The sequence below is a fragment of the Mustela nigripes genome, chromosome 3 (assembly GCF_022355385.1).
Source record: "Mustela nigripes isolate SB6536 chromosome 3, MUSNIG.SB6536, whole genome shotgun sequence".
Classification (NCBI taxonomy): Eukaryota; Metazoa; Chordata; class Mammalia; order Carnivora; family Mustelidae; genus Mustela; species Mustela nigripes.
In genome coordinates, this window is record NC_081559.1 from 73,690,066 (window position 1) to 73,705,408 (window position 15,343).

General features: G+C 37.4%; 1 protein-coding gene across 5 annotated transcripts in view; it reads right to left on the reverse strand.

Moving 5' to 3' along the window:
* The window catches only part of SESTD1 (SEC14 and spectrin domain containing 1), a 137,118-nt gene that overhangs the window by 10,884 nt on the left and 110,891 nt on the right, over window positions 1-15,343 (reverse strand). For all 5 annotated transcript variants that reach the window (XM_059394255.1, XM_059394253.1, XM_059394254.1 and 2 more), the window contains 3 exons: window positions 7,863-8,057; window positions 7,220-7,334; window positions 5,619-5,778 (listed from right to left, as the gene is read on the reverse strand). In XM_059394255.1, coding sequence (XP_059250238.1) covers window positions 5,619-5,778; window positions 7,220-7,334; window positions 7,863-8,057 — 470 coding nt within the window. The remainder of the gene's footprint in view (window positions 1-5,618; window positions 5,779-7,219; window positions 7,335-7,862; window positions 8,058-15,343) is intronic.

The window sequence follows — 15,343 nt, forward strand, 5'->3', positions numbered from 1 at the left end:
AGGTCAGGAACACAATTGGGATGTCCACCCTCACCACTGCTGTTCAATGTAGTACTACAAGTCCTAGCCTCAGCAATCTGACAACAAAAAGACATAAAAGGCTTCTGACATGGCAAAGAAGTCAAATTCTGATTCTGCAGATGACATGATACTCTATATGGAAAACCCTAGACTCCATCCCCAAAATTGCTAGAACTCATATAGGAATTCAGCAAAGTGGCAGGATATAAAACCAACGCACAGAAATCAGTTGCATTTCTATACACTAACAATGAGACAGAAGAAAGAGAATTAAGGAGTCAATCCCATTTAAAATTGCACCAAAAACCTTAAGATACGTAGGAATAAACCAAAGAGGCAAATGAAAGAAATTGAGGAAGACTCAAAGAAATGGAAAAACATACCATGTTCATGGGTTGGAAGAAAAAATATTGTTAAAATGTCTATCCTACCTAGAAGAATGTATACATCCAAAGCAATCCCTATCAAAATACCATCACAGAGCTGGAACAAATAATCCTAAAATTTGTATGGAACCAGAAAAGACCCCAAATGGCCAAAGGAACACTGAAAAAGAAAACCAAAGGTGGCGGCATCACAATTCCACTTCAACCTCTATTACAAAATTATAGTCATCAAGATAGTATGATATTGGCACAAAAGCAGACACATAGATCAATGGAAAGAATAGATAACCCAGAAATGTCCCCTCAACTCTATGGTCAGCTCATCTTCAACAAAGCAGGAAAGAATGTCCAATGGAAAAAAGACAGTCTCTTCAACAAATGGTGCTGGGAAAATTGGAAAGCCACATGCAGAAGAATGAAACGGGACCATTTCTTTAAACCATACACAAAAATAGATTCAAAATGGATGAAAGACCTAAATGTAGACAGGAATCCATTAAAAATCCTAGAGAAGAACACAGGTAGCAACCTCTTCGACCTTGGCTACAGCAAATTCTTGCTAGTTACCTCTCCAAAGGCAAGGGAAACAAAAGCAAAAATGAACTTTTGGGACTTTATCAAGATAAGAAGCTTCTGTACAGCAAAGAAAACAGTTGACAAAACCAAAAGGCAACCTACAGAATGGGAGAAGATAAATGCAAAAGACATATCAGATAAAGATTTATCCAAAATCTATAAAGAACTTATCAAACTCAACACCCAAAGAACAAAAAATCCAGTTAAGAAATGGGCAGAAGACATTAATAGGCATTTCTCCAAAGAAGACATCCAGATGGCCAACAGACACGTGAAAAGATGCTCAACATCACTCATCATCAGTGAAATACAATGCAAAACCACAATGAGATACCACCCTCACACTGGTAGAATGGCTAAAATTAACAAGTCAGGAAATGACAGATGTTGTCCAGGATGCGGAGAAAGGGGAGCCCTCTTACACTGCTGGTAGGGATGCAAGCTGGTATAGCCACTCTGGAGAATAGTATGGAGGTTCCTCAAAAATTTGAAAATAGACCTACCCTATGACCTAGTAACTACACTACTAGGTACTAATCCCAAAGATAAAAATGTAATGATATGAAAGGGCACCTGCACTTCAATATTTATTGAAGCAGTATTTATTGAAGCAGCAATGAATGTGCACAACAGCCAAACTATGGAAGGAGCCCAAATGTCTATCAACAGATGAATGGATAAATAAGATATGGTATCTATCTATAGATATCTATCTATCTATCTGTATCTATAGAATGGACAAAGAATCTTGGAACACTGTGTCAAAAACTAATGATGTACTCTATGGTGACTAACATAACACAATTTAAAAAAAGAATAAAAAAAAAGAATGGGCTACTATTCAGCTATCAAAAAATGAAATCTTGCCATTTATAATTATGTGAATGGAACTAAAGGGCATCATGCTAAGCAAAATAAGTCAGTCAGAGAAAGACAAGTATCATACGACCTCACTCATATGTGGAATTTAAGAAACAAAATAGAGGATCATAAGAGAGGGAAGGGAAAAATTAAACAAGATGAAATCAGGGAGGGAGATAAACTAGAAGAGAGTTTTGTTTTGTTTTTTTTTAAGATTGTATTTATTTATTTGACAGAGTGAGATCACAAGTAGGCAGAGAGACAGGCAGAGAGAGAGGAGGAAGCAGGCTCCCCGCCAAGCAGAGAGCCCGATACGGGACTCAATCCCAGGACACCGAGATCATGACTTGAGCTGAAGGCAGAGGCTCAACCCACTGAGCCACCCAGGTACCCCTAGAAGAGAGTCTTATCATAGGAAACAAAATGAGAGTCGCTGAAGGAGGGGAGGTGATGGGATGGCGTAACTGCGTGTTAAGGAAGGCACATGATGTAATAAGCACTTGGTATTATATATGTTGGATGAGTCACTGACCTCTACCTCTAAAACTAATAATACACCATGTTAATTAACTAAATTTAAATTTTAAAAAGACAGCAAACAATGTAAGTGTACAATAGAAAAATAAAAAATTATGGAATATTCATAGAAAACATAACTTTTATAGCAGTGTAAAGACTGACCTGCAATACATGAATTATTGGTATTGAATCTCTCAAACATAATCTGAGTTTTTTTTGAAAGGGCATTTTAATAAATCTTGAAAATAAGCAAAAAAAGTTAACACTTTTCATTATATTTCATCACCCAAAGTAATATCTAATTTTGAATTTTTTTAAAAAAAGAACAAACAAAAAAACCCACTCCATCTATGTTCCAAAAGAGAAAAAAAAAAAAACAAAACAAAACAACTCTTGATCTCTGGGTGTAGAGAGAAACAATTCAGAGTACTTCAAAATTTTAGTGTGGTCTGTCCTATATAATAGACGACTGAACTTTCAAGGTGACTTTAGCTACCTCAGCTCTGATCTATTCGCTTTGTCCTCATGCAATTTCATGTATTTTAGAGGAAGAGTGAACTCACTACAATCTCAAACACTAATGACCAGTTACCCAGAAGGCACTGAGCTCCATGACAGTCAGTGTTCTTAAAGAAGGTGAATAATAATACAGAAATCATTGTCACAAGGCTATTTTTTATAAAGAGCGCCCTTTATAAAAGCCTATTAACATAGTACTAAAATGAATCTGGTTACAGTTATCCTACAAGGGACTAAAAGGAAGTGATGATTAGAAGTATTTTTAAAATCTGAAGCTAAACAATGTAAAACATTTTAATGATGAAGATGATATCATAGATATATTTAATGCATACTGTCAGGTGTCAAATAATGTGCTTCATGGTCTCAACTATTATGTTGGTTCCATTTTTGGCAGCAGAGTTCTAAACAAACAATGTGGTGAGGGCTACTATGGAGCTATGTAAAGAGTTCTATGGGAGCAGGGAGGAACAAGTAATTAATATGTCCTACAAATCTAAAAAACCTTCCAAAAATAAGTATCCCCAAGTCTTTAAGAATCCAGCAAGAAGAAAATGAAGAAAGTAGTAGTCTAAGTCATAGATTCATGAAACAGCATGATGCATTCAAGAAAGTGAACAACTGTGTCTGTAAAAATTGCAGGACATAAGATTATATGGGATTGAATTATGAAGAATCTCCTACACTATTTCAAGGAGACTGAACTTCATCGGAGAAAACAGGAAATCATGAAGTGGGGTCTTATGATTAGATATGCACTTTACAACGATTATTCTCATGTACAACAGACTAGAGAGGATCAAGGCCAGAGGCAGATAAAAGAGAAGATTTTAAATAGAAAATTTCAGGACTCAGAGACAGCAGAACTTAAAATATTTGATCGGGCTATATGGGGTGAGGAGGAGTATGGATTTTAGGATAAATCCCAAATTTGGTACCTGATACTAACTTTAACCTAGATAAGATATTAAAAGAGAAGATCAAGGGGCACCTGGGTGGCTCAGTGGGTTAAAGCCTCTACCTTTGGCTCAGGTCATGATCCCAGGGTCCTGGAATCGAGCCCCGTATCAGGCTCTCTGCTTAGCGGGGAGCCTGCTTCCCCGTCTCTCTGCCTGCCTCTCTGCCTACTTGTTATCTCGTCTGACTTGTGATCTCTGTCTGTGAAATAAATGAATAAAAGAAGATCAAGTATCTGGACATACTAGGTTTGAGGAATGTGTGCAGCACCCACCTAGAGATACTTAGTAGGCCAAGTATAGTTATGGGTCCAAAGCATAGGACAGGAGTCTGGGTCAGAACCATAAATACTCAATCACAACCAAATAAAATAAAGTCATTCAAGTAGTGAAACCATCCAGAGAGAACACGTAGACTAAAACGACTGGGCCTCAAACCCTGAAAGCAGAGAAATTAGCTAGAGGACAAAAAAAAAAACAGTGAAGAAGACTAAGAAGAAACAGATTATTGGGATCATGAGGGTGTTTTCAGAAGACAGGGTTGTCAGAAAGTTTCACGAAGAAACTTTCCAATGCTATTCAGCGTGATCAAGCAATGGTGAAGACCAAAAATACTCCCTGGATTTTGAGGGAGATCAAGCATTTATTACATGATAATTATAAAGTCACGGATGATATCAGTAAGAGCAAATCCAGTGAAATAGGGTAGAAGTCAGACTGAGGAAGGCTGAAAAGTTAATGGGAGGCAGTTAGGAAACAGTATGAGTATAGATTAGACCTTCAAATGACTTAGCTGTCAGGAAGGAGAATTCTAGGGCTAGAAGACACAAAGAAAGAGTTGAGGAGGAAAGTACATGCATGTGTGTGTGTTTTTTTTTTTTTAATGAGAGATTTAAGCATTTAAATGAGAGGCAGAGATCAGAGTAGAGAATGAGAGTAGACAGGGGAGACATGAGGGTACGTGACTTATTAAATACAAAGCTACAGCATCCTTTGTGATTAGAATAAAATAATGAAACGGGTAAGTTTGCATGTGATTAGAATAAAATAATGAAATGGGTAAGTTTGCATGTGAGGTTAGAAGGAATTCCTCACTAATGAGTATTTTCTCTGTAATGTAGAAATAGTTTCTGTGAGGTTTTGTTGATATCCTAAAATTTTTAAGTGTCCAAAAATTTCATAAACCATGCTATACTGTATATACTTTCATATATGAATTTAATACTTTACTTTGTAATGTTCTCTCAGGTGCTACTGCAAATTGAATTTTCAAAGAATCTTTTAAATTCCTGACTCTATATGAAATAAAACTAAATAGCCCCTTGCCCAGAGTCCACTATCTAATCCTTTCAGAGCACATATGAGTACAATGATAGTGTGACAATTTGTGAGAACTGTAGATGAAGAAACTGATGAAAGTAGATGACATATTTAATAGCAACTCTAAACCAAATGAAAACAGAAAATCAAAATTCTCCAAAAAGGGTTTTCTTAAAACATGAAAGGGTCATAGGCTATAGTAGAAATATGGAATACAAAGTCCTTGGGTGTAACTAAAATTTTATCACTAAATTAAAAAGGGGAAAAGTACCATTAGCTGAACAAATTGTCACAATTTGTTAGTACAATTATATACAACAATTACATTCACCAAAACTTACTACAAGCCTTCTATATTAACAGGTTAGAACTTCTATTTTGTACGGAAAACATAAATTATATCACTTCTCATTTTATTGTGTCATTTTAGCAAAAATTAACATTAACAGTCAAACTTTGCCTTTGTTTCCTAAGCTGCATATCTTCCATCACTCCTTGTATGTGGTCCACATTTTCTTTATTTTCAATGGTTACATCCTTTCCATAGGCCCAGGATGCCTGATTGGAGATCTGATCCAGAAGTCCTTGACCTTTTTCACGCAAACCTTGTAATCCTACATCTAAAACAAAAGTTCCTAGATTTAATCTCTTAAACAAAGGAGGTGCTTTCCCTCCCTCAAGGAAATCCCCCCAGCAGATACTGTACTCAGGTTCTACGCACTGATAGCTTTGTATGTTAAACTACCTTGGGAGGAGGTTCTCTGAACACTTCAAGGAATAAACCCATTTAAACGTGGTTCAAACTGAGCTCCCTCTCACACCAGATTTTGCCTAAAGATAATTTCCAAAAGGTGAATTTCCACTGATGATACTTATTTTTGAAAACTGAAAGCAGGAAGAAAATGTGAGAAGTTCTATTTTGATTAGTAATATTTTTCAGTTTGTTTCCTTTGTGCTTCTATGTAGTCCAATTTTTAAGATAACACGCCAAACATTTTGTTCAAGATAATGTTTAAGAGTTACAAGACTTCAAAGCATTCAAGCAATGCAATATCATTGAAAAAGGATGCTGAATATTTTGAGTTCAGGCATCTTCCAGTTTACACCTAATGAGAGGGAACATTTAGGATAGATTTACAGTACCCCAAACCAACAAGCACACAGGAATTCCTTTCTTTTTTAAAGGAGAAGTATGTATGGTTCTAGAAAGCTTCTGATCCTTTGAAATAAACTGCATTTGGCAAATTAAATACAAAATACGTATTATGCCTATCATGTGTTAAAATAACAAAGGCTGCAAACAAATGCCCATACAAACATGATTTTTCAAACACATTCCCTCAAATCCTTTTCAATAATTGATTGATTTGGTTCAATCATGTGTCACCATTTTCTACTAAGTCTGTCTTAGGTTTCTGCTTCCTTACCTCCATTCCCCTTTGCCCTCCTATCCTACTCAGAACAACCCTTTCTTCCCTTTTGTACATCCACTATCTCCTCTACAGTCATGACCTAGAGAAATTCACTGTACTTCCTTCCTACTGTAGTAAAATGTGAAGTGTCAAGTGAACTGGGATCATCCTCCCCTTGGGAGAGTAGGTAACCTTGGCAATATTCCCAATTTGGAGAAACAAATGCACAGAACCAAACCAACTATTTATTCACAAGGTTAGGATATAGCAACAACCAAAATCACTGCATAAAACACAGTTTTGGGGCATACAGGATTTACCACAGAACACTTCACAGCTAATTACAGCTTATGCATGCACTACAAATAACTGTTCGTAGTATATGCAAGACATAGCACCTATAGATATACCTGGGTAAAGAAGAAAGGCTAAAGGCCCAATGAAGGAAGGGTGACAGACCATCAATGAAAAATAGTAATTTTACCATGTATTACACCCTTCAAGGGAATAAAACCTATTTTATACTAATTTTTCCTGTGTTTCCTATAAATAATTATAATTAGCTCAGTGTAAGTTGACTTCTCTAACCATAGTAATGATATTTCTAAAAAAAGAACCTTATGTTTCAGCATTGTTAAAATCTGCTTACCAACACTTTTCAGCTTCTCTTCAAGCAGTTTTAAAGTCTGCTGAATCGATGCTCCATCAGCTGGTGCTACATCTACGCACAACATCCCTAATAAGCCATCCAACTGCTGAGACAACTAAAGCAGAGGGACACCAAAGAGATAACCCTGATGTGATCAGCATCTAAAGTGTTTAATGATTAATGAGGTTTATATCTAATGAGGTTATCACAATTACACTTGAAAAAGTCTTTGCTGTTAAAAGACAAGGGCAAATAATTAGAATACATGTTATCTGAAAAGACAGAACACATAGAGGCATGCACCAGGAAGACAAAGATTTATATCCAGGTAAGCAGAATGTAGGAAAGTACTCAAACGTCCATTGCAATCTAGGTTATAAAGCATAAATAGAGAAATGATCAAAATGAAATATATCTAAGTTCAAACACTATTTAGACAAAAAATGTTTAGTTGCATGCAAAATGACTTAAAAATGAAAAGAAAATTTTTTAAAACATCGAAGACTTTTATCATCTCCCCATGACTAAATTATTTTATTTTTCCAGAAAAATAATTAGGAGACATGCAAACCTGCAAAATTTATGTGCAGATAAGTGTTCAGATCATTTGAAGAACAGAAAAGCAATCAGAGTAGAAACTTACATCTTGGGCAACACCATGAAATTCAAGAGCTGCTTGTAAGAGATTCTGCCTAAATTCCAGTTGACTGGCCTGTCGATAGCAAACATCACTAAGTTGTTGCTGCAGTGACTTCAGTTCCACAAGATCTTCCTCGTCCCCAGCATTTAAGAGTGCTGCAATTTGCTGATTAAGTTCCACATACACTGCAAACCATTCCTGTAACACACATGTTGTACATTAAGGATCAAATTGGCTCCTGAAGAACCACACCACATTTTATAATTCTTCCAGATAAACTAAGTAACATATATGATAATTCTGTAAGGCAGAATTACTTAAAGTGAGGATGAGAAGTCCCCAACCCCCAAATCCTTCCACATGACTCCCGGAACTCACTCTTATCAACTTCAGTATCTATCCTATATCTTCATCTTTGTATCTAAATGGTTCCTTTCCTTTCCAGTTCTACCTGAAACCTGTCCATCCTCAGAGAAAATTATTACCAGATCATTTCTTCTCTCTTTCTCTTAAAACCTACATCTCCTTTAAAGTGCATGCTGTTGGATAACATCCTTCCAAACCTTTCCCATTAAGCACCTTCTTCCAGGGAGTTTGACAATGGTCACGGCCCTCCGCTCTGGGTCAGCGTTTCCACTGACTCCCACCATGTACACATCCTTGCAGTACTCTTATTAACTCTGTCTCCTGATTCCCTCCCTCACTTGCAACCATCCTGTCCCTACCCCAAATCAGCTACCTACTCCAACACATGTAAATACTTGTTGTAATCATGTATTACCATACAGCTCCCAAAGCTTCAAGAATCTCATTCTCTAACCACCAGCTACTGACTCTCTTGGTCACACTCTTAAGGACAACTCACTCCTACAGCTCCATGAGACTACCCAATCCACTGACCTGCTTGTTTCATGGCCCAGCACGAAAGAGTCTCACATCCTCACTTCTGTCTTTGATCAGAGGCTATAATCACCTCCCAGAGCATAACCCATACTCATGCCCTGCATCTTCCTTTTCCAATCCACCTGTCAAGACCTCAGACCTGGTATCTCTGCCTACTGTATACCTACACCAGAGCAGCAATATGGCTGGATAATAACAATGATGTGAACAGGTGTCTTTTTATAGTGTATGTAAATATATAGACTCTCTCCACATAAAAGTATATAAAGTATATAAATAACCTCAAATAGACCTTCAGCAATCCTATTTCTCTAGTCAATGCATTTTCCCACTCTCATGATTATTTGTTTTTTTCACTTCTTAAATCTCCAACTCCCTTTCCCTCTCTTCGTTCCCAGCCAAAACTCTAACTTCATTTTCTCTCCGACAAACCTATGACCCTCCCTCTTTTCTGCAGCCTTGTGCTTCGCCCTCCCCACTAAAATAGCAGATGAACTGTCCCTGGTTCTAAAGTAGCCACTTAACTTGCACTCTTTGTCCTCTATTACCTACACAAGGCTTTGCCCTTGCACTTATCTTTTCTCTCCCATCATCAATTCATTCTTCTTAATTGGATTATTTCTACCAGCATACAAATAAGGTGCAGTATCTTATATTAAAAAACAGAACTGCACTCAAGACCAAGGCTGTCCCTTAAAGGAATACTCTATACTCATTCTATCTCCTATTTCCCATTCCCTTGTTAACCCATTCTCATCAGGATTTTGTCCTTCCTGCTCTTAGCAAATTCTCAGTCTTTACCTAATTTGGGTCTCTCAGTTGCATTTTACAAAGGCAACCACTTCCTTCTTGAAATGCCTTTTTCTATTCTTTCCTCAGACACAACAGTTCTGCTGCCCTCCTTCTGCTTCTTGCCTTCTAAATTTAGGAGTGACCTGGGGTTCAGTTTTCCAAAGGCTCTTTTCTTCTAAATTAGTACTCTTTGGGCTTGGATGAGTTCGTCTGGTCCCATGCCTTTAAATAACATTTATATGCTGATAATTCCCACATTAGTATCCTCACCTTGTCCCCTTCCCTGAACCCGACAGTGATCCTCAAGTGTCCACCAACTATCTCCATTTGGATGAGTATTAGACATCTAAAATTTAACCTGCCCCTGAAGCTACAAATTCTGTAGAATCCCAACCTGCTTCTCTCACAGTCTTTCCCAACTTAAGAGTGGCTAAGGCCAAACACCTGATTCTTAACAAGAGCAAGACTTGCTGGCTCAACCTCAGCAATGTGACAACTGCTTACTACATCTACTGCCTCCATACTATTAGTCTCCAGTCTTCCTGTTTTGTTGTTTGTTCCTAGTCCTTATTTTCCACATGGTAGCCAGATATCTTTTAATTTTATTTATTTATTTTTAAATATTTTATTTATTTATCTGACAGACAGAGATCAAAAGCAGGCAGAGAGGCAGACGGGGTGAGGGTGGGGGAAGGGGAAGCAAGCTCCCTGTTGAGCAGAAAACCCAATGCGGGACTTGATCCCAAGATCCTGGGATCATGACCTGAGCCAAAGGTAGAGGCTTTAACCTACTGAGCCACCCAGGTGCCCCCAGAGATTTTTTTTTTTTTTAAGATTTTTATTTATTTATTTGACAGACAGAGGCAGAGAGGCAGGCAGAAAGAGAAGAAGGGAAGCGGGCTCCCTGCTGAGCAGAGAGCCTGTGCAGGGCTCGATCCCAGGACCCTAGGATCATGACCTGAGCTGAAGGCAGAGACTTTAACCCACTGAGCCACCCAGGCGCCCCTCCCAGAGATCTTTTTAAAAACATGTATCACACAGACCTGTACCCCTGGGTCTAATAATACATTATATGTTAATAAAAAAGAAAAGAAAAAAAAATGTATCATTTCTCTGCTCAAAAATCCCTTCAATGGGGGCGCCTGGGTGGCTCAGTGGGTTAAGCCGCTGCCTTTGGCTTAGGTCATGATCTCAGTGTCCTGGGATCGAGTTCCACATCAGGCTCTCTGCTCGGCAGGGAGCCTGCTTCCCTTCCTCTCTCTCTGCCTGTCTCTCTGCTTACTTGTGATCTCTCTCTGTCAAATAAATAAATAAAATCTTTAAGAAAAAAAAAAATCCCTCCAATGATTTCATGTAACATTTAAAATAAATGTCAAGCGGCGCCTGGGTGGCTCAGTGGGTCCTGGGATCAAGCCCTGCATCAGGCTCTCTGCTCAGCAGGGACCCTGCTTCCCTACCTCTCTCTCTACCAGCCTCTCTGCCTACTTGTGATCTCTGTCAAATAAATAAAATCTTAAAAAATATAATAAATGACAAGGGACGCATGGGTGGCTTAGTCGTTTCAGCATCTGCCTTCAGCTCAGGTCATGATACTAGGGTCATGGGATCAAGCTCCATGTCTGGCTCTCTGCTCAGTGGGGAGGCTGCTTCTCCCTCTCTGCCTACTGCTCCCCCTGCTTGTGTTCTCTCCCTCTCCCCCCAAATAAATAAATAAAATCCTTAAAAAAAATAAAATAAATGTCAAGTTCCTTTTTGGGGGTGAAATGGACATGATTTGGCTCCGGACTCCCTTAGAAACATTGTTTTGTGTGACCTTGCTCACTGCACTACAACACCACCAACATAACTTGCTGTTCCATTACAATGGCAAGTAAGCACCTACCTACAGTGTTTTTACTTCTGTGTCCTCAATCTGAACTGCCTTTTGCTTGAATTGCTCCTTCACATCATTTCAAGGTTTCTGATTAAATGTGATCTCAGAGAGGCCTTTCCTAAAAGCCTTGCCTTACCTTCTCTCCATTCCCTTTTTTCCAATATGAACTTAAATTCCATATTATAAGACAGTGCTATATAGCCAAGAGTCTAGAACATGTGACATTTATTATGTGTTCAGTTAATATGTAGCAAATGAACATATAAAGCGCTTCATATCAGATACTGTAGATTAGCTGACATTAAATTAAGTAGGTAATAGGTACTGCTCTAAATGTGGTATACTCTTGTGCCCTGTACCTAAAACTTGGGCTTCTCTATTTTTTCATGTTGTTTTATTGCTTGAACTACTATGAAATTTCTGAATATTATTATATAGACAATGTAGTCAGATGTAGAGAAAAGAACAATGGATGTGAAAGACGAACTCAAGGTCTTTTTTCCTTATAAAGGGGTGTCATCTTCATTAACTCACTTATCTCTCAGAACCTGTTTTTTTGTTTATTTGTTTTTCCTTTCGAGCAGTGATTTTCAACTGGGGGCTATTTTGCTTCAGAGGGAATATTTTGCAATATCCAGAGACATTTTTGCCACAATGGAGAGGGCGCAATACTAATGCATCCAGTGGGTAGAGGCCAGTGATGCGGCCAAATGACCCTATAATGTACAGGACAGCCACTACAACAAAGATCCATCTGCCCAAAGTGTCATAGGGCCAAGACTGAGAAACCCTGTTCTGTATAACAGTGATGATATCATCGGTCTTACCTACCTTATTGGTTATTGTATAAATTAATTACATAATACTATGTGTAAAATACTGTTGAAACCATAGAGTGATTATATATTTTTTAATTTTTTTATAAAGATTTTATTTACTTATTGGACAGAGAGATCACAAGTAGGCAGAGAGGCAGGCAGAGAGAGAGGAGGAAGCAGGCTCCCTGCTGAGCAGAGAGCCCAAATCGGGGCTCGATCCCAGCACCCTGGGATCATGACCGGAGCCGAAGGCAGAGGCTTAACCCACTGAGCCACCCAGGCGCCCCCACAGAGTGATTATAAAGGTTAACGGAGGTGGATTTAAAGCAGAAAATACAACTTGAGAAAAATATCACAGTAGTGTTCTAAAATAAAAAGGGATTTCACAGTATTCTCTATAGTACTTGTAAATTTAGTTAATATTCTAAACAAATAATTAATCCAATTCTTTGAAGAAGTAAGAGTCATGATTCAAAGAAAAATAGTAGGCTAAAGGATTAGCATCCTGGGTCACCATGTCTTACAGTGAGAACTATCTATACCATATTACCAGGTTGCTTACTAAAAATACCAAAGCTCCACCCCTGACCTACTAAGTCAGAGTCTGTAGGCAGTTTAACAGTCGCTTCAGGTGACTCTTAGAACCACTAAGGTTTAAGAACAACCATACTGGGGTTGATTTTTTTTCCTAGTCTGAACCTATAAAATAAAGGCCCTAATAACTAGAACAAGGAGGTAAACAATTTAAGAACTAGTATTTTTCTTGAAATTAGCACTTGAAATTAAAGAAACTCACATTAGGAACTGAGGTTTTCCTAAAGAAATAATCAGTCTCTCTGGGATGTAAGGGAATAAAATCTGGAATGCACAGGCACACACACACACTCTCTCTCTTCAGATTAATCAAAATGTTTTTTTCCTAGGAAATAGGAAAATATAAAATTTATAGAACCTTAGCTGAACAGGCTGCATTCAGTTCAGTTTTGGCCATCCTCGGGCCTACCTTTTATGAACATTTAACTGCGCAGGAAAAAAATCAATTCTAAGACATGCAGTTTGTATTTAGACGGTAGGTAAGAAATGAGCTTGAATGCTCACATGGTAGGACAGAGGTAGTCATCTCGATTGACAATGGAATAGTGCAGGAACTGGTGGTGATGCACAGCTGCTGAAATAATGGGTATTTATGCTCAAACCAAGACACAGGAATTCTAATCTAGAAGGAAAGAAACACTGCCAGATCACTTGATTAAGGTCAGTATGTTCGTGAGAGATGGGTTTTGACCCTTCATGCACACCTGTTTTGCTGCTTACTATTAGGCATGACACAACAATGTTCTCTTTGAAGACCAAAAGTCAGCATTGTGAGATGGGAGATACGAACGGAATCCTAAAGCTTCAGAGATTTATACTTCTGCACAGTCCTATGACATGTTTTCCCTAACAACCACCTACCTCAGCCCAAAATAAAAAATCTGATTACTGAACTAAAACACATTAAAATGTACTTTAAGTTACTATTACCGTTTTTCTTATATCTTGTTATTTTTTGTTGTGCTTACCTCCTTCATATTAAAAAAGCAAACTTCCTTTTGACAAAGAACTACATATTTGTAATATTTTCATTTTCTGTATATTAAAACTAAATATTCTAATAAATTTGGGTTTATTTTTAGCTTTAAGATTATGCTTTTATAAGAATCTAAAATTTAATACTTGACAGAGTGATTTAACACAAAATGGTATGTTAATTTCTATACCTATTAACCAATCAATATATCAGAAATTTGTCATAATTTCATTAAGACCTGAACAACTCTAACATATGCTTTAAAGCGTTCCTCTTTTTACAAAGAGAAAAGCTTTTAATAAAATATTGGAACATCATAAGCTAATATACTCATCCTGAATCAACCTATTCTCAAGGTAACAATGTAGTGCCACCTATTGGTTACAGTGCAATTCTCATTTGTAAACCTTGTAAAATGAAAAATTTCAAACTATTCAAAAGTGGAAAGAACAGTATAATGAATCTCATGTGCCATCCATCTTCAATAACTATCAACTCCTGACCAATTCTGTTTCTTCTACACTCCCATTCAATTTGTCCCCACCTCCCAATTTTGAAACTGACATACATCATTTAAAGAAATGAAATCCATAAACCATCAGCGTTTCTCTTTTCTCTGAAGCACCAGGTCCATGAATGCAAACAATATATGTGCATATGTCCTCAAATATTAAGAGTATAGGAAGGAAAAAAAATGTTATTATCTTAAGTACATCCATGAGTAGCTTTCGTTGCGAGCTAGCCAGTAAGCAGGTGAGACAGACTGACAGAGACAGAAAAATATAAAAAGGGAGAAAGAGAGAGAGAAATACAGAGAAACAGAGAGAGGAAAAAGAACTCCAAGAGTATGAAGAGACTGGTGTTTCAACCGAGTCTAGCTACCCAGTGACCGAAAAATGTTCTCTCCCAGTTTATTCATATAAAAATAAGGTGATGACATTAGAAGAATCTGTAAGATCCTCTCCAATTCAAAAGTCCTAAAATTTTATTCACATTATAAGTAAACCTGAACACACAGAGCTATCCATAAATAATTTTTTCATTTAAATTAATTTTTAGGGGCACCTGGGTGGCCCAGTTGGTTAAGTGTCAGCCTTCGGCTGCAGGCATGATTTTGGGGTACGGGGATGGAGCTCCACATCGAGCAAAGAGTCTACTTCTCCCTCTCCCTCTGTCCCAACCCCAGTTCATGCTGTATTTATCTCTTACAGAGGTCTCTCTCAAATAAATAAAATATTTAAAAAAAATAAGTAAAATAAATTGATTTTTAAACTTTATAAATAAAAATACAAAAATAAAAATCTAAACACAAGAATCTCTATGTATACTATTTATAATTTCATCCATACTGTATGCAACATAAAAGATGTTTTTCAATTCCTTTTGTGAATTTCTTTATAATAGGTACATAATCTAACTTCAAAGTATAATTATTCCTCTTGACATCTTTAAAAAATAATATAATGCAGATAAATCCTGTCTTTAGGGCCCTCAAGTGTCACGTATCTTTACATAAAGGACTCTGGGG